Below are 24,335 nucleotides of genomic sequence, written 5' to 3'. Positions count from 1 at the left end.
TAGCATGATACCAGAAAAGTACATATTGGAAAGATGGAGGAAAAAGGATTAAGAGGGTAATGATACCTAGAATAGTTAGAACAAGAAAATCTCACCAACTATTAAGATTAAATGTACTATCAAGAAAATCAGCATTGCTATCATCAAAAGGGTCATACAATGACGATACATGTGATTACCTTGTACAAGAGTTTGATAGGATTGAAAAAGACCTGGACTCAATGATAAATAATGAAGCATGAAATATCATCTCTGAAGTTGAACTTGAAAGTTCACATGTGATGGATCTAATAGCACAAAGTATTACTAACAGCATAACTGGAAGAAACCAAGACGAAGCAGATCAGGAGATCCTTGATCTAGACAGAATAAAACATAAAGGAAGACCACCAAAACCAAGAAGACTAAAAACATTCGTAGAAGAGAAGAAGGAAAAATTGGCTAAGGAAGCAGAGCAGAATGAATGAAAAATAGCAAAGCAGAATAAAAGGAAAAAAATATAGCAGCGGTCAAAGCATAAGAAAGACGAATCAACTAGTAAAAATTATTGAGCTTATTTATATTTGATCCAATATTATTTAATTTTATAATCACTAAGTACAAGAACTAAAATATTAAAACTTGTTAATGCAGCCCTAACAGAAAGACAAAAAAGAAGAGAAAGAAAGGATCGGATATTGGTGCAGACAATACTCAAGGATGAATGAAGGCAAAAAAAAAAGGAAAACCAATTTCTTGGAAGATCATAAAAAGTGACAACTAGCAAAAGAAGCATATTATACAAAGTGAGGAGTCAAAGAGAATCAAACATTTAGTAGATAGTAGCAAGAGCATAAAGTAGTAAATGACAAATGTTTTGGTATGTTCTATTACAAGCTGTATCGGTCGGATCTCTTTGTAATTGAAAATACTACTACGCGACTACTTATTGTTTTTATAAATCTATCGTTTGATAAATGTTTTGCCTAGATAAGTCTTGTAGAAAGATTGACATCAACAATAGCAAGAAATGCAGTGAATACATTACTATCCCTTAATCTTCATCTTCCTGAAATGAGAAACAAAAGAATTCTAGAGTGTTGTTGTTGCATTTTGTATAATGAAACAATCAGCTTCTACCCCCTGTCCAACTCGAAGATAATCTCCCTGTTAAAAAAAATTACAATGAAACAACATATAAAAAGTAAAAAAGGTAAAACACTTTATATAATTTTAGAAAATAGAATTCTCAAAAAAAAAATACATAAGTGGAAAACAAACCTCTACATAGAAGTCCCTCACAACACTATTGTCAACAATATTGTGCTCACTGAAAACTAGGTCATTGACAAGTTGAATTTTGATATTAGGTATATCATTTTGAGAAAATTCAGACGAAGAAGAGCCATAGGTCTCTAAAGTTCCATAAACTTCATGACAAAAACTCCACAATCAAATATAAAAAATAATGCAAAAAAAGATATGTTAGAAAAAAAAACATACCAACAACAGAAAAAATAGACATTAAAGTGACATATACGTATTATTTTGTTTCGGAACAGTAGGATATCCAATCCGAAAAGTGTCCAAATGTACTGGAACGATGTTTGGACAAACTTATTTCACACATGCTTGAAAGAAATAATCTGACAAAAACAAAAGATATGTGTATTAGTCTAAAAGTTTTAACGAGAGAAAGAGAGACACACACACAATAAACACACAAACACATTTTTATCACATTGAAACCATATATATCTGCACCACTTACAAAAATAGAACATATTACATTGATTCATATCACATTCGAACAGTAAAAAAACACTTACAAAAACAGAACATATACACAAACACACACAAACAAATACATACACAATACATACACACACAAATACATATAGAATATATAACATGTACATATATTGATTGTGACACACACATAAATGCATACACAAATATTATTTAACATACACAAATACATACACAAATTCTCAAATATTATTTAACATACACATAAATACATACACAAATACATAGACAAACGTTCATATCACATTGAAACCATGTATATTTGCACCACTGCAATTTTCAGATTTTTCGTTAAAATCTACATCTCCTCCCAACGTATTACATTGATTCATATCACATTCAAACAGCAAAAAACAGTTAAAAAACAGAACACATAAAAAAATAAGTGACCACACACATACGTACACAATAGATACACACACATACACAAACATACAAATACACAAACAGAAACACATCATATTGCATATAAGATATATAGTGAGATTAAAAGAGATACAGGTACATGGATGTAGAAAAATTAAAAAAAAGTTACCAGCTTCCTTCTAACAAATATTTGATAATCATCATCCTTGGAATACAAAGAATCAAGAAAGAGAAACCAATTGAACTTCAGATCAACAACAAAAAGAAACCAATGATCACCATGGCATATAGGGAAAATCAGCTAAAAAAATTTAGGCATTACCATCTAACAATTGGAATAATATAACACAAAATTTCAACATGAAGAAAAAGAGATAGACCATATCAGCCTTATGCAATGCAACAACGCTTGCAGCTCCATCAAAACATTTGTTCACATATGAGTAATCAGTGGTATCACTCGGTAGTACAGCCTAATAAATATATTATATTTTTTTTAGAAAATAAAATTAAGACTGTTCAATTGTGGATAATAAAACAACATATTTCACTTACACCAACACTAAAGAAAAAGTAACGTTTCCTTGATTTTGTAGGCCTCTCATCTAAGAAAAACTTACGACAAAGGGCATTTATAATAAAACTACCCACTTTCCCACCAGGCATCATAGAATTCCCAAAAAATTCATATTTCACATGGCAACCACCAATGTCAATAGCATAATGACTGCATAAAAAAATAAAAACTCAAATATTATTTAACATTAAGGCATGCATAGAACAGTAGAGACTAAAAAAGATCATTAACTTACTTGTACCATATTGTGCTAGTTGCAAAACTACAAACGGCAGCATAGTTTCTTCTCTCTTGAATAGTGACAACAAATTTAGAATCAGTATTCACAAAAACATTGGCTAAAATATCAGAAGAGGGCCTAAGCTGCTAAAGCCAGTGTGGGTATCCTTGACACCAACATATTGTGGGACGAGCTTATTGACACACTTCAAAATATGTTGTTGAGATATAAATGACTTGTTGTACATATTTTCAAATTTTGAACCTAGTGCCTTTGTATTGTCATGAAATCTAATCTCACCAAGAACCTCAATATCACCATTGCCCTGACACATAAAAAGCAGCAAAATACATAAAAATTTGAGTTCCACAAAATTAACCTATGTGATCCATAAGAACGGTTCCTGAGACGACGTGTACCACAAAAATGACATGCATGATTCTTTGTTGTGCAGTGTATGGACAATGACATCATATATATTGCTACCAAGATTTGCTTTTGGAGATGAATCTTGGTTCTGTTTTCTACAAGTGAGTTATACAACAAGCTTTGAATACAAGTGACTGCATATTAAAGGCTTATTTATTTGTCCATTTGTTTTGGGAATACTAGTTCATGGATCAGCTGGCTTGTTTCAAGATAAATAGCCTTTGTTGAGTGAAAAGAGCTATACATAAATTGGTCCTTTTGTATTGTCATATGTACCATTTTCCAGCTCAAGAGATGGGAAATTCTACACCTTGCTGACCATCATGTAGTTAAATCCGAATGCATCATCTAAACTGTTATTGCGCTTTAAGCTAAATTTTCAAGTTGAATTGATTTGGAACAAACAAAAACAGCTTAATAAAACAGATAGAGGATAATTAATCAACGGTAAAAATATTGTGATATTAAACATACATGAGAAGGTTTAGTTTTTGATTTCAAAGGATCAGTCATGTGAGCCAGCACATTACAATTAGTAATGTGATTTTCCTTTTGGTAATCTTCAGAATCTGGCAAAATAACAACTTCAACAGGAGACTATAAGAAAAAAATGCATAAAAAAATTATTACGTTGTTTGAAGATATATAACTTATGTAGACTAATACAATGTTTCAATAAATGACCAACATATGCTACCTTCTGTTCAATGCGCTGAGAACACTTCACAGCATGATTAGGAGAGAGATTTTCCAAGAAATAATCGTCTTGTTTTACTTTGGTAATACCTTTCTTATATGAATCAGGACATTCTTTGATAAGAGAATCGCAGAATGGATTATTGAGATCAACAAACTTTAGTTTGCTATGAATATTTCTAAGCTTTGGCATAATCTTGGGCTTTTTAATTGGAGCATTATCAAAATAATAATAATTAGAACATAATTACGTGTGATAATAATTAGTTCTAGATAAAAGAATACACATTATAAAATGATTACCATAAGAATCAGTGCTTCTATTTTTTACAAATTCTGGTGTGCTCAAATCAACAACTAAAAATATAAAAAAAAATCAGAAGTCCATGTTTGTTAATTTTGAACAACACTGGAAATGATACACTATAAAAAAAATTAACCTGGCTTGCATAATCTTTGAAATAGCCTCTCAGTACTAGGATCCTTAACTAAAACAAAAAAAAAATAACAAGAGAATACAAGATGCGACACTAAAATAATTTCTGGTCGTAACACATTTTCAGAATTTTGAGATACATACCTTCAATTCAGCTTTCTCAAAATTACTCTTGCCACTCATGGTCATGAAACATTTATCACCGATAGTTTGCTCTAATTGAGATAAAGAGTTGTGGACAGCACCAGCCTGCAATGAAATGCACAATTTTTAAAAAAAAGAATCTTGATAAAATTTAAAAAAATATAGCAGCACATTTATAAATGAAAAGTACCAAACAAATATATCTAAACATTATCTACATCCAACTCCCAACCAGCCATGACGGACAAATTAAGATTGATATCAGGGGATTTATCTTTACAAGCTTTTCTACATGAAACTGTTGGAGAAAGCTTCAAACTATTACTTGGATTCAGATTCACACCATTGACATTGCCTATTGGAAAAACAAAAAAATGATTTAATTGACTCGTATCAAGAAATCTGTCAAAATACATCAATGTCTGCTGAAAATGCTGATGTGCAGCATAAAAATAACATACCCTAGGGACAGAAAAAGAGAGAGAAAAAAAAAAGCAGCACATAATAAGCACTAGACATTGACATAAAAAATTAGACTAGATAATTTAGCCTAATTAACGATAGCTAAAAAAAGTTGGAGAGTTTAAGACAGAGAGATATAGATAAAGATAGGGCAACCTACCTATTTTTTAACTGGATGTAATTATACATATGCAATATCCGATTTAGGATAAAAATATATTCACTACATCTTCAGGTTAAACAAAAATAGGCACAGAGATAGAATAAATCATACAGTTATGGTAACCAATTTGTATTGGATTGAGTATGCATAACATGCTGAACAAAAAACAGAAAAACATTTTGTCCTAAATTAAATCCAACTTAAAAATGAACCGAACATCTTCAGAAAAAGAACCAACCTAAAGAAGGATCATGTTCTCGTCTGTCATCAAGCATCTTTGATCTCGTTTCATTGAACAATGCCACCATTCTAAAAATTAAATCTTCAGAGCTCAGCTGAGTTTTCATAGATTGTTCAACAAAATGATCTACAAAAATCTAGCGTAGACCATCTTTAGCCTGTGAATGTAGGTAAAAAAGCACTGTTAAAACAGTGTAAGAGTGAGGACAAAAAAAAAAGAAAATTGTAATGATGAATGAAGTAAGCACAACAAGAATACCAAAAAAAAAACCTGAGATGGCAGAACAGAACAAGAGGAACTCTCAAGTCTAGGCATAAAATCAAAAGATATTGAAGTTATGTCAAAACTTTTCTGATCACACTCAGCGGAGAAGAGTGTGGAGGTTGATTTTAATTTCTTGTCATGCATAATCTTTTTACTCTAAAGAAAAGGAAAAAAACAATAAAGTGTAAGTGTTCACACAATTAAAAAATACTTGCATGATGCTCATGTAAGTGCTTACAAAAACACTTGAACCAGTTAGAAAAATTTACAAAAATATATCAGACCGCAATAACAAATAAAAAAAACATACCTTGACATTTCTCATATCAGTAAGAACAGAAGCATCCAACTTCCTCTTCAACTTTTGGATTTTCTAAAAAAATAAAAAAGTAGCATGGATAAAGGAGGAAAAAAGGAGTTAACAACATGCAAAGAAAAAAGAGAATTCACATGACAATAAAACTCATAAAAAATGCTTACATCTTTCTTGTACAACTCAAAAATAGCATCATCTAATGCAGTATCCTCACTAGGATTGTTTCGATTCAGACTATCAGATGATTTTAAATGGTTCCCATCATAACCATATTCATCAAGAATCAATTCATTTCTATCACCGATACCCATATGAAAAAATGACGACAAAAAATTTCTCTTACACAAAAAAAGAATCATGAATAACAAGGTGTACTGAAAAAACATGTCCATAACCCACTTGTATGAGTAATATAACAGTTGATATATATAACCCAGGCACAACTACAACAAAAATAAAACATTCAGCAGAAAAGAATATGGAGGAATCCGTACAACAAACTAACAGAACCTGTTGGCTAGCCTTTTTTGACTCTTAATTCTAATCTATGATTTGGCAATAAGCAAGAGAAGATAATCAAAAAAACATATTGCCTGACAATAATGAAATAGGCTTAATAAGACACATATTATCGAGCCACTACCAAGTAACAAAAAAAGCATAGCTTAGCCAACAGTCAACTACCATCAAGTTAAAATACCAGGAGCAATAGGGGATGGCTAGCAACACAGAAGTTTTAGGAAAAAAGAGGTTGTTCCAACAATAGAGCTAAGTGTCTGGGAAAGACCATCAGCCCGCTCTGAAAAAACAATCTATGAAAATCACAGACAACAAAGGAGCTAGTAAGCCCCAGGCAGCACCAACTGAAGAAACAATCAAGCATAACGAAACACAAAACAAATATCTCAAAGGCGAAGACACCACAACCGACCGATCACAAAAAGAAGAGGCAAAAAACTTCAGCGACGGCGCCTAAAAACAGAAGGGCATGAACGGGACGCTAGAATTAATAAAGACTCAGACCATCTCATGATTACAAAAATGAACTATCTTAATAGAACAACATATAAAAAGGTTAACCCAGTCAACATACACAGAATAGGTTCTACAAAATGAACTATCTAACATAACAGCACCAATGATTCTACCAGCAACCAAAACAATTAGCTCATAATAAACTAGACTAGAATTCAGCAAGTATATCAGGCATACGGAAAAATCAGTATACCACATATCACCTAAAGATATTTGCATGTTGCCGAAGATCAGTAATCAGTTCACAAAACATTACAGTCAGGTGTAATGTAAAAAAAGCTACATAGTTGTAATCAACTAGGAAAAAGCTGAATAACTCATGATAATTCCTATTCCACAATTTAAACAGTAAAATCTCACAACCATATGTCACAGTAGAATGGAAGAAACATGATAGCACAACCATATAGACATGTATAATAATATAACTACTTCATGAGAAATTTGATTACCAAAATGTAAAAAGGTATTTTCAGCTGCATATGGGTAAAAAAAATGCGGTAGCCACACAACAAACAAATGAGCAATAGCTTGCCTTCAAATAAAGAGTCAGACTTGCATGACCAGCAGCTAAAAAGCTCGAAGCAAACAAATGGACACACCAATGAATCGGAGAGACAAAAGCACAGACAACAAAAAAAGCAAATGAACTTACCGAAATGCAGAAAAATCACTAGTTGCATCCCCCCAACTTAGATGCTCGTAACAAAACCAACCCTAACAATGAAATTAACAAAAAAAATAAAGAAATTAGATGGAGCAAGGTGCGCGTGCGGGGTGAGACAAAATCAACAATAGCAGTATGAACTATATTCATATATGACCAAAATAGAAGGTGAAATACGACATCCAAACCTTAAACAAACGAGAAATCCACATAAACAACTTGTAATAGCATCCTTATCCAACAAAATGACATCAAAAGTGAAACAAACTACCAAAAGGATAACTAGCTTGAAGAGGAACAACAAAAATCCGAAACAACTCATGAAATCGCTGCGCAAACTCATGTTGTGCGAATCAACTCAAGAGATAAAAATCAAACATGATTCTCTCTGAGACAGCAAAATCCATAGCAAAATGAACAGATCTGGAGGAGAGAGAGAGGGAGGGAGGGAGGGAGAGACGAGAAAGAATCTTAAAATTCGCAGCTCAGCTCGAGAAAAATAAAACGAAAATGTGAACATACGAAATCGTAGCTCAACTCTTTAGCCTAATTAACAGAGGCGTGGTTCCCGAAAATACTAAACACACACAAAAAAAAAAAGACACGGTCTTTATGAGCCAAGCCCACCCGAATAACAACAAAACCGCCCATGTATCAGCGCGCATCGCAGAATAAAATAGACGGACATCGATCCGGGTGAGAACGCCAGGCAGATTGCCGGGCAAAGTTTAGCAATTCCCAAAAAAAACCAGCCCGAAGACCGAGGTTGGCTGGCAATTTGGCATAGCTCGGGCACGTGGCACCCATGCCTGTTCGGTTGCCGACACGCACACGCCGGCGGCCGCAGCCGCTCGTGCCTCTGCATCACCCACGCCATTCAATGAGATCGAGTCCCTGGTATTGTACGCCACCGCCAAACCACGGAACCTTATGTCCTTAGATCACTAGAACACTAGAAGGTGGCATTCAACGTTGTGCTGGTTACGTTGTTGCACAGGATGGAAATCTTGTTTCTCTGTGCCAATGCTGATCAATGTGTTCTTAAGTTAACCTGGATCCTGTCCTCCCAAGAGGACCTCCTCCCCTCTGTCTCACGCCTCCATATGTGCTTCGAGGTCCGTACGACGCGTTTCACTTTATATTTTATACTCTTGTACACTTCAATATATATTACCATGTTTTATACTCTTGTACACTTCAGTACATATTACCATGTAATCCCTCTAAGTTCACATAGGGGCTGTTTGGTTCGACGCGATGCTCGCCCCGTCAAAAGTTGAGGCGCCAAGCCAGTCGAGGCACGCGTTTGGTTCGGCGCCCGCGATTTGGCTCGCTCGCATGCCTAGTGCCGCGCTAGTTCATTTTTCACCCCCGCGCGGCCAAAACTGCGGTAGCCGAATCCTTTGCCCAGGATTTGGCACGCCGATGGTTTGGCGGGGCGCGTCGGGGCTGAATCCAAACAGGCCCATAGGCTTCTTCCAAATGTACCAAATATAAGTCCATCATATCGCCAATGCACATTTTTTCTTCGTTCTTCTATGTTTGTCTATGCTTAAATGTACCCCAATCGATATAGTAAACTTGTTAGTCACCTTAACTCTAGCAATAATTAATAGACAATACGATCTTTGTACTATTCACCTTAATTCTTACTTAGCAACTGCACACGTGTTTTACATATATATAATCAATTTAGAATATAATAATTCGAAGAAGTAAAAGAATATAGCATAGCAAAAGAGGTATTTGCATCCATGATGATTGATCCAGATGGCCGTACGACACGTGATGGATGGTGCTGAGGAGATAGTCGTCATCGATCAATGGAGGTGGCCAATGTTGATGAGATGGGTGCAGGCCAATGAGCGGAGGTAGCTAATGCCCATCCACACTGGTGATTAGTGCGTAACTAGTGTTAAGGTTGTTGCTTGTCGTTCTGTGTAGGTAATAGTAGGGATCGGAGACTATGACCAGATTTTAGAAATGGACTAAGAAAAGGAAAAGGAGTACAATCGTTGGATATCTTGTTATAGTTTTGAAATAGATGGAGAAAATGATGCATCGCTGATTGGTCTTGACCTTTTATTATATGTTAATCATTTATCTTGATTTAAGTTTTGAAAATAGAATGACAGAAGAAAAAAGAGCACGCTGCAATCAAGTAAGATGATTAAGGACAACACGTAGGTAGTAGGTTGATTGTTAATCAACTAGTTGATTGTGACTTTCTATATTATAGGAGAGGGGAGAAGACGAGAAACTAACTTTGATTGTGGATCATTTAATCACGTAAAATATATAGTGGAGATTATTCAAATTAATCTATCACAACTCGTCTATTTTATAGAAGTATAGATTATGCCTAAATCCAAATAGACTTATATATGTAATCGGAGGGAGTACATTTGTAAATTCTTCCAAGTTGTTTAAAGTGCAAATGTGTATCGAGTACAAATTTTTTATGTTCTACACGAATCTTAGGGCATAATTTGGAAGGAGAGATGGAGGGGAGGATGTCCTATGGGAGGAAGAGAGTGTTTAAAGGGGTGATTGGTTGCCTATATGAATGTATCTCGGTTCGTCAGATGCGTAAAATCTTATAGAGAAACATGTTTGGTTGTCCACATACACTATTCCAGTCTAGCTCAGCAGATGCAAATGTACGTCCACAGCCTAGCCCAACTAATACAGACTGTTACAACTGCTCATGCAGGCAAGTCCACTTGTCAGTGTTACAAAAATCATCATGTGAGCAACCAATCATAATCTCAACTCTAGTATCCGCTCATACGATCTTAGATTCAGTCAACCAAACAGAAACTCAGCTTAGCATGTCCAGACAGATATAACTAATTAAATACTCTTCTCTTTAACCAACATGACTCCGTTCAACCTGCTTCCTGTTAGCCTACGTATACAATTTATGTGAGCAACAATACATACGAGCAACTAATCACATCCTAAGTTGCTAGTGACAGTTTAGGTCCTATCGGGTAGAACTCCAGCTTTCAACTCCACATCAAATTTGATATTATAAACTAAAATAACATTATTTAAGTCTCAATATTTAATTTAAAATAGTAACAAAATAACTCACCTAAATACTCTCAGTATATCCACTTAGTTTTGTAAATTTTTGAAGTTGAAAATAACTAGCTCAATTTTTTTTTAAAGCTAAAGCCGTGCTGAACGGACGCTTGATTTGGGCGTAGCCGTGTGGCTTTGTGACGAAGCATTCCCGGTTGCCGTACGTACAAAAATGGCGACTTTGATACTGTACTTCAGCTATTCTGCAGCACAAGTTGCACAACCGTGCAATGCTTGGTTTCACAGCTGCGACGTCATTCGTACATGCAATAATTTAAAATAAGTGGAGACATGAGAGTATGATTTTATGTTTAAATCTTGGTGCTCACTAACTATATTATCTATAGACGTGTTGCAAGCACGAACTCGTGTCACTTGTAATGAAAAAAAAAAACAATTTAAAATACACACCGCATCAGACAAGAACAACGCAAATTAAAGGCTTCCAGATTCCAACGGCGGCGAGATGCGAAACCGGCATCGGCGACCGATCACCGCTGGGCCAACCCTGTTGCCATGGTCCCATGTTTCTTAGACTATTTTCAAGAGATTTTCATCAGCGATCAAAATCTAATATTTTTTTTAGAGATTTTTTTTTAGTGTTTTAACAGTTTTTTTCACGATTTTTTGTTACAAAGGAATTTTTAAAGTCATTCATTTAGGATATAATTCTTTCATTTTTCCCTTCACAAATCGTTTTGAAGAGAAGTGGTTAAAGATTAAAAGAAAATAAAATAAATAAAAACGAAAATAAAATTAAAGAATTATGATTAGATATGTTCTTACCGACCGAACCGACGCCGCGCAGATAAAAACGCCACCACCGCACGCGAAATCGCTGGGAAAACAACGCGAAATCCTTGTGACTGCTACCAGCCACCAGCACAGGCTCGCGCCGCTAACAGAGGAAGGCAAACTCCTCCGCTCTCGGCTAGCTCCAATGATAGGAGGCACCAACCCGCTGCCGTCGCTCCTCCTCCCCCCGTCCCCCGGCCGCCGCCTCGCCCCCGTCCCCGCTTTATGCGCACCCGACCCCGGCGCGGCTCCTCGCGCCCCCGCCGCTCAGAGTCCGGTCCCCGAGGACCCTGGCCCGGCGCAACGACCGGAGGAGACGCCGCGCTCCCAGGCGCTGCGCGCGAGCTCGCAGCTCAGCCGGTGGTCCCGCGCGCGGGCGCTCCGGTCCGGGCGGCGGCTGGGCCGTGCGGCGCTCTCGGCGCCGATGACCAAGTCGCCGCCGTCGTTGTCTGAGGGCTCCGCGGCAGTGGTGAGTGCGGTGGCGGTAGAGGAGGACGGCGGGGATGACGACGTGTGCTTGGCTGAGAGGGACGCGGCGGCCGGGAAGGCCATCTACATGGTGTCGGACGGGACGGGGTGGACCGCGGAGCACTCGGTGAACGCCGCGCTCGGCCAGTTCGAGCACTGCCTCGTCGACAGCGGATGCGCCGTCAACACCCACCTCTTCTCCGGGGTAAAGTTCAATCTGTCTTGCCACCCCCTCTGGCCCTCTTTGCTCATTGTATGGAAGTCTTCATTTTTGCAGAACTTAAGCGTTACCACTGTATTCCCAAGATGTAATATTGCATCATGGAAAATGTTCCATTTTGCCATCTAACTATCGAATTAGGGGGCGTAAAAAATATTAGCTGTAGTGGTAACTTTCTGTGACATGATAAGTGAAAGTAGAGAAATAGTTATTTGTGCAGCGCAATAATAAGTTCAGAGATTGAAAACAGGGAAGACTCGGATCTTAAAGGACAAAATCAGTGGCTTCTACAGATGGAATATTACATCTTGGGAATACAGTGGTAACGCATAAGTTCTGCTTTGCAGTGATTTGTGCACAAGTATGATTTGTTTTCAGGGTGATTAGTGCAACTAATGTCAACTACTGTGCTATGCCAGAATGGTTAAATTGGGATAGATGAGTTCACTATAATATATAAACTTTATGTTTAGGAGAATCTGGGTTTGTGTAAGCTTAAATAGTGGGGGAGGACTTGGGCTAACATTGCGCTGTCATGTACATCAAGGTTAGATGGTAATGGCTGTGGAAATATCCTCAGTGTTATAAAAAAAAGATTGCTTTGTTATAATGGTAAGAAAGCTATTCTCTTATGGAACTTTGGATTAATTGTCCACTAACTAGATTATTCAAACAGTTTCTTGAGTAAAGACAAATTCACAAATCTGCACGGGTATGTATATGGATCATGCAATTGGGTAAAGGCAGACGTTTTGTGCAAATCCATGACTGCATGGCTGCTTTATGTGTGTCTATTTATTTCATTGGTGCAGATTTGATCTCCATCTCTCATTGTTTGGGCGGAAAAGACAAACATATATATGGTAGTTGTGATATTCAGTCCTGGACAAATTATTGGTACATGCTTCTTGCCATAACTAGTTTCTCTTTTTGTCTGTTTGCTTTGATCGAATTGTTGGAGAAAAGCTGGCCGTTTTCTTGTGTTCCTGGTTGAGAAAATCCTGATTATACTCTAGTGATCAATCTTTCTACTTAAACAGGCTTGAAAATGGTTAACTGCACATCACTTAGTGGTAATAATCAGCATCTTTTACAACTTTCTCCAAATGTGTTTTAGATCGACGACATGGATAGACTTCTTGAGATAATAAAGCAAGCGGCAAAAGAAGGGGCCCTGGTTCTATATACCCTTGCTGATCCTTCAATGGCTGAGGCAACTAAGAAGGCCTGTGATCTCTGGGGTGTTCCATCCACTGATGTTCTTGGACCTACTATTGAAGCCATTGCTTCTCATATTGGTGTTGCTCCATCTGGAATCCCACGAAGTTCTCCAAGCCGAAAGAATCAACTATCTGAGGATTACTTCCAAAGAATTGAGGCTATTGATTTCACCATCAAACAAGATGATGGAGCTCAGCCACAGAACCTTAACCGTGCAGACATTGTACTTGTTGGTGTTTCACGCACTGGGAAGACACCATTGTCAATTTATCTAGCTCAAAAAGGATATAAGGTAGCGAATGTCCCAATTGTGATGGGTGTGGATCTTCCAAAGGCCCTTTTTGAGATTAATCAGGACAAGATTTTTGGACTGACTATAAACCCAGTGGTTCTTCAAGCAATCAGAAAGACGAGGGCCAAAGCTCTAGGTTTTTATGGGCACAAGAACAATTATGCTGAAATGGAGCACGTGAGGCAGGAATTGGACCATGCAAATAGAATTTTTGCCCAAAATCCAATGTGGCCAGTCATTGGTAAGATAAGTTAAATTGTTTTCATAAACCTTTCTTTTGTTGTTTCTTCTTTTAAAAGCGTTCTTTCTTATTGATTTCCTGCAGAAGTCACTGGAAAAGCTATAGAGGAAACAGCTGCTGTTGTTGTGAGGATTCACCATGACAGGAAACAGAAGTGTTCCATGCCACGAATATCAAAACGGTACTAGCATTATGTTCTATCCCTTCTACTACACCTTGTAAAGTGTGTATGTTTTGATAAGATCCATGTCAAGTACCTTAGCCTTTACTTTCAAACCTTTTGTTCTAACTCTTCTGTGACCACCTTCTAGGTGGCGTCTGTATCTTAAAGATAAGTTCACAGTGTAGTGCGGCAGAAATAAATGTATATTGCATTTTCTGACCTTTCATTGGCCTTGCTTCGTTTGGTCGTTAGAATATTTCTATTATGTCAGGTAAAATACCAGGGTGAATTGCTTTTCTGAAACTTACCGTAAAAATCAGATTAATATATTTCCGTAGGAAACTCAAATCCCCGTCATCACAAAATTTTAGTTGTCTGGGTACAAATTACTAAATGTGGACCTGAATACCATTCCTTTTCCCCTGAACAAGAATTTCTAAGACAGTATGCATGAATACTGATCTTTTTTTCTAGTATTCACCACTAAGATCATTTGTGGGACAATATTTTCACTTTTGGATCAGCTAGGAGAACCTTTATAAGAGGATTTGAAGTTGCGTTTGTTTCTCGTGTTCAATCTGGAGATCAGACCCCTCTCATTTTTCTAAGCCTTTCTTTTGTTTCTTTCTTAGGTCTTGTTTCTGTTTTCTCTCAAGTGTTTATTTAACTTGATGGATCTTGTTGTTTGACACCTACAAATTTACAATAACTGCATGCTGTGGATCTATATTCCTACTATTTATGGTTACTATTTGAACTACCCATCTTGTGGATGTGGCTGCACGTACCAGGATGAGCTTCTGGTAGGAAGTGCTTCAAACAAATATAGTTTCTCTGGTGGACCAAAACCTGTTAGGGTAAACTCCGCCGGGAGGATAGTTGGACTGTGTCGGTTGCTAGGGAAGAAATTAGACCATAGATTAGGTAGACAAAATATTGAGGGAAAGTAGACTAATTCTTCTTTGTTTGATTACAAAGGGCGGCGGCCGTGTGCCTTATATAGGCCTATGAAGACCTCATTTAAATCCAATTCTAATTTATTTGTAATATTATCTCTAACTGTTATTTGATTTAAACTAACTGATCTCTAATATTATCTCTAACTGAATCTGATTCGAACTAACAAACCAAATAGATATAAATCCTAATTTGAAGTGCTGCTGCCGCCGTAGTCACTGTCCATGCGCGTGAACAGTAACCCCGCACATAACAGAATCGCCCTGAACAAACGTCCAGTCATTGAAAGTCTGGTGGAACTGATTCGGAAACTGCAGCAGTAGCTGAAGAGCTGGATGGTAAGGATTTTCAGAATGATCTTGAGATAAGCCCTGTTTCATTATTTGATATTTGTTTCCATTTGATACAACTAAAAAGAAACAGGTTATATTTGCAATGTTAGTGAAAAACAAGTTTTAGTCTGATCTGCATGCAAAAGAAGAGTAATTGCAAGTTGATCTTGTGTTTTCTGTATATCCCAAGAAAAGGGCAATGTCTTAACGACAAATGTAGCTGTCTATGTATGAACTATACAGCATGTCTCTGAAAAATGCCGGATATGGGCTGTGCTGTTTCTGTTTTCTTTTTTAAACCAATTGTCTGCTGTTTTCATTGAGTTGCAAGTACGATTTTTTGAATCTTCCAAAACAGTGTTCATTATAGATAACTAAGGTAGGTGTTCATCCTGAATTTTTCAGCATTAAACTGAATAACTTAAGAAATCCGTTTCTGTTCTTGCAGGGTGGCTCCAATACTAGTCTACGATTACCTGCCAGAGATGGTTAACACTCATGTTGAGTATCACAAGATATTTGCTAGGGACTTTTAAGTCTACTCTGCTGCAGCAAAGCGATTTCAAAAGTCCAAAACCTATCCAATCCGGCATTTTTTTTACGTCTCCTGACTAGATTAGTGTTGTGCATAGAGGTTTCCAAATTCATCTTAGATGATTGCCTCGTGAGCTGTCATTCTTTGTGTGTTCATTTAGTTTAGGTTCATTGCAAAATATTTACTTCTTTTCAAGAAGTCGCATCCGATTGAAAACAATTCTTTGGAGTACATCAGCGTCATTTTTGTATACTTGTGTGTGCAAAATTAGCAAGGAATGAAAACACAGTATTATCGCTCGTTCATTTAGTTTAGGTTCATTGCAAAATATGTACTGCTTCAAGAAGTCGCACTCGATTGAATACAATTCTTTGGAATACATCAGCGTCTTTTTTGTATACTTGTGTGTGCAAATTTAGCAAGGAATGAAAATACATCAGTATTATCGCTCTGATGCGACATGTACTCGTCCGAGTAATCAGAGAAAATAAAAGGAAAAAGGTCAGAAGAAACCAGGATAGAACGAACTACCATCACAAACTTATCCATCAAATCCCAACCAGCCTAATCTGCTCACTGCCGTTCACTCTATATTCCTCTGTGACCTTTTAGACCTCCATAGCACCACAAATTTTATGCACGGATTACAGTATCGCTCGCAGTCTTTGCAAGACATCTTGTCCATAAATTCTCGGAACAATACGAAAGTTGCTTCACCTACGACGGCCGGCGTTTCACCGGGCGTCGCTGGCAGAGCCGGAGGCCCCTCCGGCGGCGTCTGTCTTGCTCATGGACAGGGTGAAGTAGAGCAGGATCAACGTTCCCACGCTAGACCTGCAGTCACGATGAAACAAACAGTCCCTTAGATTCCAATCAGTGTTTGTTTCGGACGCGGGAATTTCGCAAGATTTCTGTAAGAATTTAATAATAAGAAAAAAATCGATTCCCGCGTGAACAAGATGATTTTCACATATTCCAAACGGAGTTTGTACCAATCAGTCGATTGTCATCAATCGCCATCTCTTTTGGCTTCAAAAATAAAACAAAAAAATCACCATCTCTTTTTCTCCCCTATCGCTACAGGTCGGAACTTTTTAGTTTTAGATTTTGAGTTCAGTTCGGTCTGTAAAATTTGTGAAAACTTTTTTTTATAGTAGATTGTGAATTATAAGATTTTATAATATAATTTGACTCATGAAGTATGAGAATCAATTTCTATATCGTGATATTTTGCTTTTGCTTTTACTTTTAAGATTAGAATCCATAATAAACGGTGTCTAAAGAACGACAGAAAAAAAATTCCTTACAGCGTGGCGAAGAGGAGGACCACCCTTCGGGGATCGAGCCACGGCGCCGGCCGCCGGCCCAGGCGTCGGGACTTCCCTCCAGGCGTGCCGGTCACCGGCGTGTGGACGACGAGGCGGGCGTCCCCGAGGTCGCCGCCCGCCACGTGCACGAAGAGCTGCGGCTTCTCACCACCACCTGCACATGTATGGATCAAATCAAGCCGATCGGCATCGGTGCAAAATTGACATGTCACTGCCTAAGTTCAAACCTAAGAGAAGCCATCTCTCCCATTCGGCCTTACAACTGTAGCAAAAATTGTTACCACGGGCGAAGCTAGAGTTATAAAAATCCGAATGCACATTTTAACATATTTATATTTAAGATGGTGCACAAAAGATAAAATTAAACTGTTAATAACTGAAATTTTATTTTCCTCTGGTGCCAATTCACTTGACGGAGAACATGCAGCTTGGCCCCTGATTGTTACTCGTAATCACCATCAGTAGCTTAAGTGACAAGATAACCAATCCGTCACTGTCAAATCACCGGGGATAAACGGGAACCAACAAAAGCTAACCACGAAAATTTAGAGGACACATATTGACATCGAAATGCGATTTAATTTAATCGAAATCAAGGCGCGGATTTGATTGTTTGGACTGACGTACCGGCGGTGCCATTGGCGTCGCCGTCGGCCGGCTTCCTTTCGCCCTTCCGCGACAGCGACCTCATCACCTTCTGTCACGTTCACGTCACAGGAAAGAATCAGCTTTGGAAGCAACGAAAGAAACTGGCGCGTACCGCCGTGTCCGGCCGGGTCGCGTGTGCGTGTCTCTCGGGCTTACGGGTGTCCGCGGGGGCGCGGCGGCCGCGGGCGTGCCCGGTGGGCCGACGTCGCCGGAGAGGGACGACAGCGCGCCGACGTCCAGTGCGACGAACCCGCCGGCCGCGGCGGATGAATTATTGGCGCCGGAGCTCGATTGCCCAACATCGCCAGGTGCAAGAACCTGCACGTACGTAATTAAGATAAATCAGCAACTGGATTTACTGGAAACCATCTGCAAGAACAGAAAAGTCTGCATACAATTGCTCGATCTCATGCGTCGTCACTACCAAAACAAAAGCAAACTAACTTTTTTTTCTCTCTCGCCCTTTTACGCAAGAAAATCCAAGAGAAATTCACTTGCTTGTAAACTCCGATCACTAGGGAAGAGAACACTGAACACTGCGTGACCTGAACCGATTGGCTCTTACAAGATTATGCAGGTGATCAGCTGGAAGATACTTACAGGATGGTTTGAGGCGGCGTCCGCCATGCCCTGGACCTCTGTGGCGAACTGGCGGTGCTCTGCTGCGTGTCGTGCGCAGCAGCCAGCTTCTGATGCCTTCTCTTTTGTTGTTTGCGACTTCTGCTCGTTCGTTGGGAAGGAGGAATGATGGAGTACTAGCTACCAAAACTAGGAACCGGGGGAAAGGGCTGACACTTTGCTCTTTTTGGGGACGGAAGATTCTCCCTCGCTCTCCCCTCTCTGTCTGAAGAGCATGCGGGGAGAAGACGATGTCGAGTACGGGTTTTTTTATAGCGCTGGATCATGTATAGACACCCACTTGATATTTGAAAATTACAGCAATGTTCATGGCACCGAGGCCTCTACAAGACTAAAAGTCGATAATCATTGTTGAGGAACTTCCAATTTCTGAACAAAATGAGGTTCGAATTCCTTTAGAAATAGTATCATGGTTCACTAAGTGAGAATTGATTAAATAGTGGTCTATAAGCTAGAGAGCTATTGCTTCAGTTGTTGCTAATATTCGACTGGACAAATATTGGCAGCATTGACCAAATCTAGCAAGAATTTATTCACTGCTAAATTTTGGCAAAGATGAACCCACTTGGCTCCCTGATAATTTCACTGCTAACTTTGACCAAACCACTGCTTGCCAGTTCGGAAGCACTTCATTTACTACCCTTGATGTATAAAAAACTTTTTGTAGAAAAAAAAAATCCTTGGTGTACAGCCATGTGTTTTAAGCCATCTATTTGGCCATACAGGTGTTTCTGATCCCTCTCGTCTCTTGGTGGTATGAAAAACGGTAGACGAGAGGTTATAAGTGTAGTATAGTACGTGCTGTTGTGAATTTATAAATCAAACTTCAGCGTGCGAAGTTCTTGCGCTGCTTGATGGCGTTAAGTTTAGCATTAAACCATACAAACGCTCTAACATACTTCCTCTATTGTTTTTCATACAAACGCTCTAACATACTTCCTCTATTGTTTTTGGTGCTTTGCATTCGATTTTTCATGATATGCAAGATGTAACTTTGATTAGTATTTTACAACTTTATATCAATATGAATTAATAAAATTATACTTTTATAAAAAGCATTTCTAAAGAGATGCTACTAGTACTAAATATTTTTTTCATATAGCTAAATTGATTGTTTGAATCAAACTAATGGTCAAAAATTTGAAACTTTTTACAACACGGATTTTAAAATGACAAATAAACAAATGTGTTGAAGTCAAATCTTTTGAAGCCTACACCCCCTGTGGTACTAGCTACAGATAATCAGATCAGCAATTTGCAAAGTCTCCCGAGGAAAATGCATAAAAAGAAGCAAAGAAAAGTTTTAATTATTTATTCATTCGAGGTCGTTTTCCAGAGAAAAGATTTGGCAGGCAAAGAACCTTGACCATTTCTAAGGGATTTCCGTCGGAAACTAAAATTCCTTTATAAAAGGATTTTCATTCTCTTCAGTGTTCTAACGGTTTTTCTTCACGGTTCCTATCACGAAAGGATTCCCAAGGTTATTCCCTTCAAGACGTAATTCTCTTTTTTTTCACTTCACAAATTCCTTCGAAAGGAAACTGTTAGAGATGAGAGAAAATAAAAGGAATGAAAACAAGGAGCGAAATCAGAAAGGGAACAAAATGAAAGGAATATGATTTGAGATGATCTTACTACCACCATTGCCTCACGCCACTTTCACTTTTAGCTAGGCAAGCGTGCGAGTATTTCCCCCAACTCCACCCATTTTTTCCTTTGCCCTCACTTTTCCTCAGAATCAAAAGACAAAAATACCTTACATTTAAAATGGAGCAGTGCACTAGTCCACAAGTCTGACATGGAAAGCACTACAAAAACGGTTGGCCGGCCAGGAGCTACAAATGGCGCTAGAATATGTGATGCAGGCTCTATATAGCTATGTGGTTTGTGTTAATTGTCTTAATTTGTTATTGGAAGTGAATTCGTTCTTCATATTGCATTATTTTTTAACACTGCTATTTCCATGTAATAATGCAGCATACACCTCACACCATAAGTGAATCTACATACCATCCCAAATATAAGTCTATTTAGACTTATGTACAAATATTAATATGAATGGTACAATAATCATGTTGCCCATCAGTTATTGCTGAGTTAAGATGTGCAACAAATTTACAACATCGATTATGATGCATTTAAGTAAAGATAGACATGGAAGAATAAAGCAAGCTAAAAGGTGCATTGGAGTAATTTCTTGGCCTGCAAAAGTGAAAAAAAAAAGGCACAACTATAACATCATATTTGCGGAACCGACATAACTATTGCCTGGCTAGATTTAGAAGTACCGTTGTACTCGCTTTGCAGCTCAATTTAATGCATATGGTAAAAACTACTATTGTATTTTCCATACAATTCGATGTGTCTGACTAAAATAGATACGTTAAATGGTTTGTTATGCAATTGTAATAGCTCTAACTAATCGTTCTACTTTGATATAGTCTAGCCGCGCTAAAATAAATAGTGTAATCTTCCTCGTTTTGCTCTCGATTAATGAGAGGATTTCTTAATGCTTTTTATAGTATTCCGCACTTATTAATTTTTCTGGGACCGTACGTTTGTGTTATCCGATGGAATATATTTCGTGGTCTAACTCGGTGGCCCCACTTGGCATTTTCGAGTAGGAAATGATTAAACATAATGATGGCTAATCTTATCCGATTATTTGCCAAAGAAGTTTCTTTGTCCTTTCGAAAGGGGGCCAAAATATGACATTATATTGTTCTACGGACTTCTGTAAAAAGTAGAGTAAGAAAATCCGAACACTCAACATATCCAATTTTTTGTTTAGTTTAGCATTGCGGTGCCTCGAAAGCCACTCTTCATTTCACGCTTCTCGAGCTATTGTTTAAGTACTACATCAGTTTTTTCACTTATCATTTAGAATATCAATACGGTCTATAAAATATAAAATAATTTGACTATATTTTATTCTAATTAACTATTTGTTATTAAAAATATAATTATTTGAAAATATTTTTTCATGAAAAATCTACTAATACTATTTTTTATGTGACAGATCTTAATACTTACACATGTATCAGCAGAATAGTATCCAAAGTTTGTAAAGTTTGATCGCATGTATCTCAGAATAACGTATACTTAAGAAACGGAGGGGGTATTTTGCTAGTCCGAATACAGCTTTGCGACGCCAACCAGCTTTTCATTCCTGATTATTACTTACTAAGCCCGCCAGTGTTCACTGGAACACTCCCTAATTCCTAGCCAACTTCACGAGATTCGCATGAGCAATAATTTACCCGTGGCACGCAAACTATATATATTCATGGATTATATATCACTACTACAGAAACCCCCATATATACCGTCTTATCACCGTCGGTTCCTTACGAGCCAGTAGTGATTGTATACTGCCGGTTCGTATTAAGAATCGGAACTAAAAACCCATTAAAAAAGAATCAACAGTGATAATCAAATATCAGTGTCGATTTTAGTCATAAAACGGCAGTGATACTAACATTGTCTGTTGTTAATACAATCCGACAGTGAAGCTATGGCTAGGCCCAATTTTTACATGCGATCTGATTTTGGCTCACAACCCCACGTTCTGCTCGAGTCCACGCCAACCTTATCTCTACCATTTGCATGCTCTTGTCCACTCAATTTCTCCCCTTTCGTTCAACTCCAACTCCAAAAAATCCCCAAGTCTCGGTCATATCTACCTATGAGCGAGCGACAGCCCGAGGGGGAGGAGTTGCGGGTGAGCTCAAGCAAGACAAGTAGGTCGACTTGCGGTGACGGGGATCTGTCGTCACGGTGGATCCGGTGAAAGTGGTGAGGAAGATGGCTTCGACTACCCAGGGGCTTGGCGCATGTGGAGATGGAGGAGCGAAGTCGGCACCGGAGTCTCCTTCACGCATCGCCACCAACTTCCGTAGATCCACATCGTCCTGGGCTCCTCCTATGCACCAGCCCATGCCCAAGTTCCACTGTGTCGCAGCTTCGCTTAGCAGCTCTGGTCGTGTTCCTCTCACGTGGTGGCAGGTTCAGGGCTACACAACCTCATTTGTGTCCCCAGCCCCACCATAGCTCCAAGGTTAGAGTGTGGCCAGCAGCACTGCTCCTCGGCAAGGCGCGGGTGACGGTGGCAAGTAGGGCGCGACTATGTGTGCTGTGAAGGTGGCCTTCGCGTCACCGCGTTTTCTTGTGCAGGGCGGAGCAAGGCTGAGCTGGCGCTACTGAGCCAACTCGTTTTTTTCTAGAAAAGGGCAACATTGTCGATGGTGAATCATGAAGTGATAGTCCTCTGACTATCACTACCGATTGCCCACTACCAATTTCAAAATCAGCAGTGAAGGGCTATTATGTAGTAATAGTGTATATGTATATATATACACACACAGTAGCGTTATTCTACACCTAGGACCCAACTCACCAAACTGGACCTCCTCTGATCCAACCCACCCTCATCACACTCGTCCGCCGGTCCAACCTGTGCATCAGCGTGCACTTGCACCTCGCAGCCTGGCATGTGTCCCAGCAAGCCTCACCGTTGCGCCGCCGCCCTGCGTGGCAGCATCGCATGGGCCCCGCCTCACACACCCTCCGGCGCCCTCCTACCACGTGTGGTCATCGCCTCCGCACGCCACCGACACGCCCTGCCCCTCCTCTGCCCGCATCAGCTACTGAAGCTATTAAATGATTTGTAACTATTAACAACTACTGACAAAAACTATAGACACTATTGGACAAACTACTTTTACTACTGGCATAATTGACAACTATTGACGCAAACTACTAATTTTTTTTACTATGACTTAAAACTATTGAATAACTAATAACACTACCGAAAAAACTACTGATAACTACTAATACTATTGACACACTACTGGATAATTTACTAAGAATTAAAACTAATGACACTACTGAATAACGACGATTATTGATAATACTGAATAAATTTTCAATGACTTAAAATTAATTATATACTAAAAAACTACTGAACACTGCTTAACGGGACTACTAAACAAATACTAACATACTAAAGATTTACTTAAACGATAATTACTACTGAAAAACTACTAAACACTAATGAGAGAGAATTACTGAAAAACTGCTGAAAAACTGCAGCGGCACAGGACGAGCCAAGTGAGCACACGTCACATGGCGTAGGGGGCACGCTGCTGGCGCGGGCACGTGCACATGAGGCCTGTGTGAGTTGGGCGCATCCACGTGGCGGCTGGGTGGGCGTGTGAGCCTGGCATGCGATTGGGCCGACGTGGTCTGGCGCGCGAGCCTGGCGTGTCCGGGTGGGCTAGGCTGAGCCAGGCATGTAAAACTTTATATATATATATATATATATAGATATATATATATGCGCGATGTATTCTTTATTTGTACTACATGTGCACACCTGAGCTCGCGCGCGCGGCGACTAGATGCCTATCCTACGGGTCGTACACCTAGTTTCCCGTGCGCCACTGATCACGGGGAGTGCAGCACAAGTTTTTTTTTTTTTTTTTTTTTTTGCGAACACAGTGCAGCATAAGTGAAAGCAAGATTAGCTGCAGCATGCATGCGGCCATGCGGGCGCGCGTGCGTGCGTGCGTTACGACCGTTCGCGCGCGACGGAACAGACACCGCC

General features: G+C 38.9%; 2 protein-coding genes across 4 annotated transcripts; one reads left to right on the top strand and one right to left on the bottom strand.

Moving 5' to 3' along the window:
• Positions 1–11,704: 11,704 nt before the first annotated feature.
• On the top strand, positions 11,705–16,420 carry LOC133893471 (probable pyruvate, phosphate dikinase regulatory protein, chloroplastic). 2 transcript variants are annotated; one of them, XM_062334498.1, is made up of 4 exons: positions 11,705–12,359; positions 13,492–14,128; positions 14,213–14,309; positions 16,029–16,420. In XM_062334498.1, the coding sequence occupies exons 1-4, from the start codon at positions 11,832–11,834 to the stop codon at positions 16,114–16,116; spliced, it is 1,350 nt and encodes a 449-aa protein (XP_062190482.1). In that variant the 5' UTR covers positions 11,705–11,831; the 3' UTR covers positions 16,117–16,420. The 2 variants fall into 2 exon arrangements, with proteins under 2 accessions (XP_062190482.1, XP_062190483.1); XM_062334499.1 differs by lacking the exon at positions 16,029–16,420 and having other exon boundaries at positions 11,707–12,359; positions 14,213–14,512.
• A 27-nt stretch (positions 16,421–16,447) lies between these two features.
• Positions 16,448–19,090, bottom strand: LOC133893473 (uncharacterized). Of its 2 annotated transcripts, XM_062334500.1 has the most exons (6): positions 18,875–19,060; positions 18,692–18,843; positions 18,248–18,409; positions 18,071–18,140; positions 17,423–17,597; positions 16,448–16,949 (listed from the first exon to the last, which is right to left on the bottom strand). In XM_062334500.1, exons 2-6 carry the CDS (start codon positions 18,716–18,718, stop codon positions 16,850–16,852), a joined length of 534 nt encoding a protein of 177 aa, XP_062190484.1. In that variant the 5' UTR covers positions 18,719–18,843; positions 18,875–19,060; the 3' UTR covers positions 16,448–16,849. The 2 variants fall into 2 exon arrangements, with proteins under 2 accessions (XP_062190484.1, XP_062190485.1); XM_062334501.1 differs by lacking the exon at positions 16,448–16,949 and adding an exon at positions 16,957–17,144 and having other exon boundaries at positions 18,692–19,090.
• Positions 19,091–24,335: the final 5,245 nt, after the last annotated feature.

The sequence above is a fragment of the Phragmites australis genome, chromosome 15 (assembly GCF_958298935.1).
Source record: "Phragmites australis chromosome 15, lpPhrAust1.1, whole genome shotgun sequence".
NCBI lineage: Eukaryota > Viridiplantae > Streptophyta > Magnoliopsida > Poales > Poaceae > Phragmites > Phragmites australis.
The sequence above is the reverse complement of the archived record's forward strand: the minus strand, read 5'-3'. Positions and strand labels throughout refer to the sequence as shown.

Bases quoted from the DNA above. Each gene is read 5' to 3' on its own strand.
- LOC133893471 (XM_062334498.1), top strand. From the start codon at position 11,832: ATGATAGGAGGCACCAACCCGCTGCCGTCGCTCCTCCTCCCCCCGTCC. The intron at 14,129-14,212 runs GTAAGATAAGTT...GATTTCCTGCAG, and splicing joins TCCAATGTGGCCAGTCATTG to AAGTCACTGGAAAAGCTATA. The intron at 14,310-16,028 runs GTACTAGCATTA...CTGTTCTTGCAG, and splicing joins ATGCCACGAATATCAAAACG to GGTGGCTCCAATACTAGTCT.
- LOC133893473 (XM_062334500.1), bottom strand. From the start codon at position 18,718: ATGGCGGACGCCGCCTCAAACCATCCT. The intron at 18,410-18,691 runs GTAAGTATCTTC...ACGTACGTGCAG, and splicing joins ACGCCGCCTCAAACCATCCT to GTTCTTGCACCTGGCGATGT. The intron at 18,141-18,247 runs GTAAGCCCGAGA...TGAACGTGACAG, and splicing joins CCGCGCCCCCGCGGACACCC to AAGGTGATGAGGTCGCTGTC.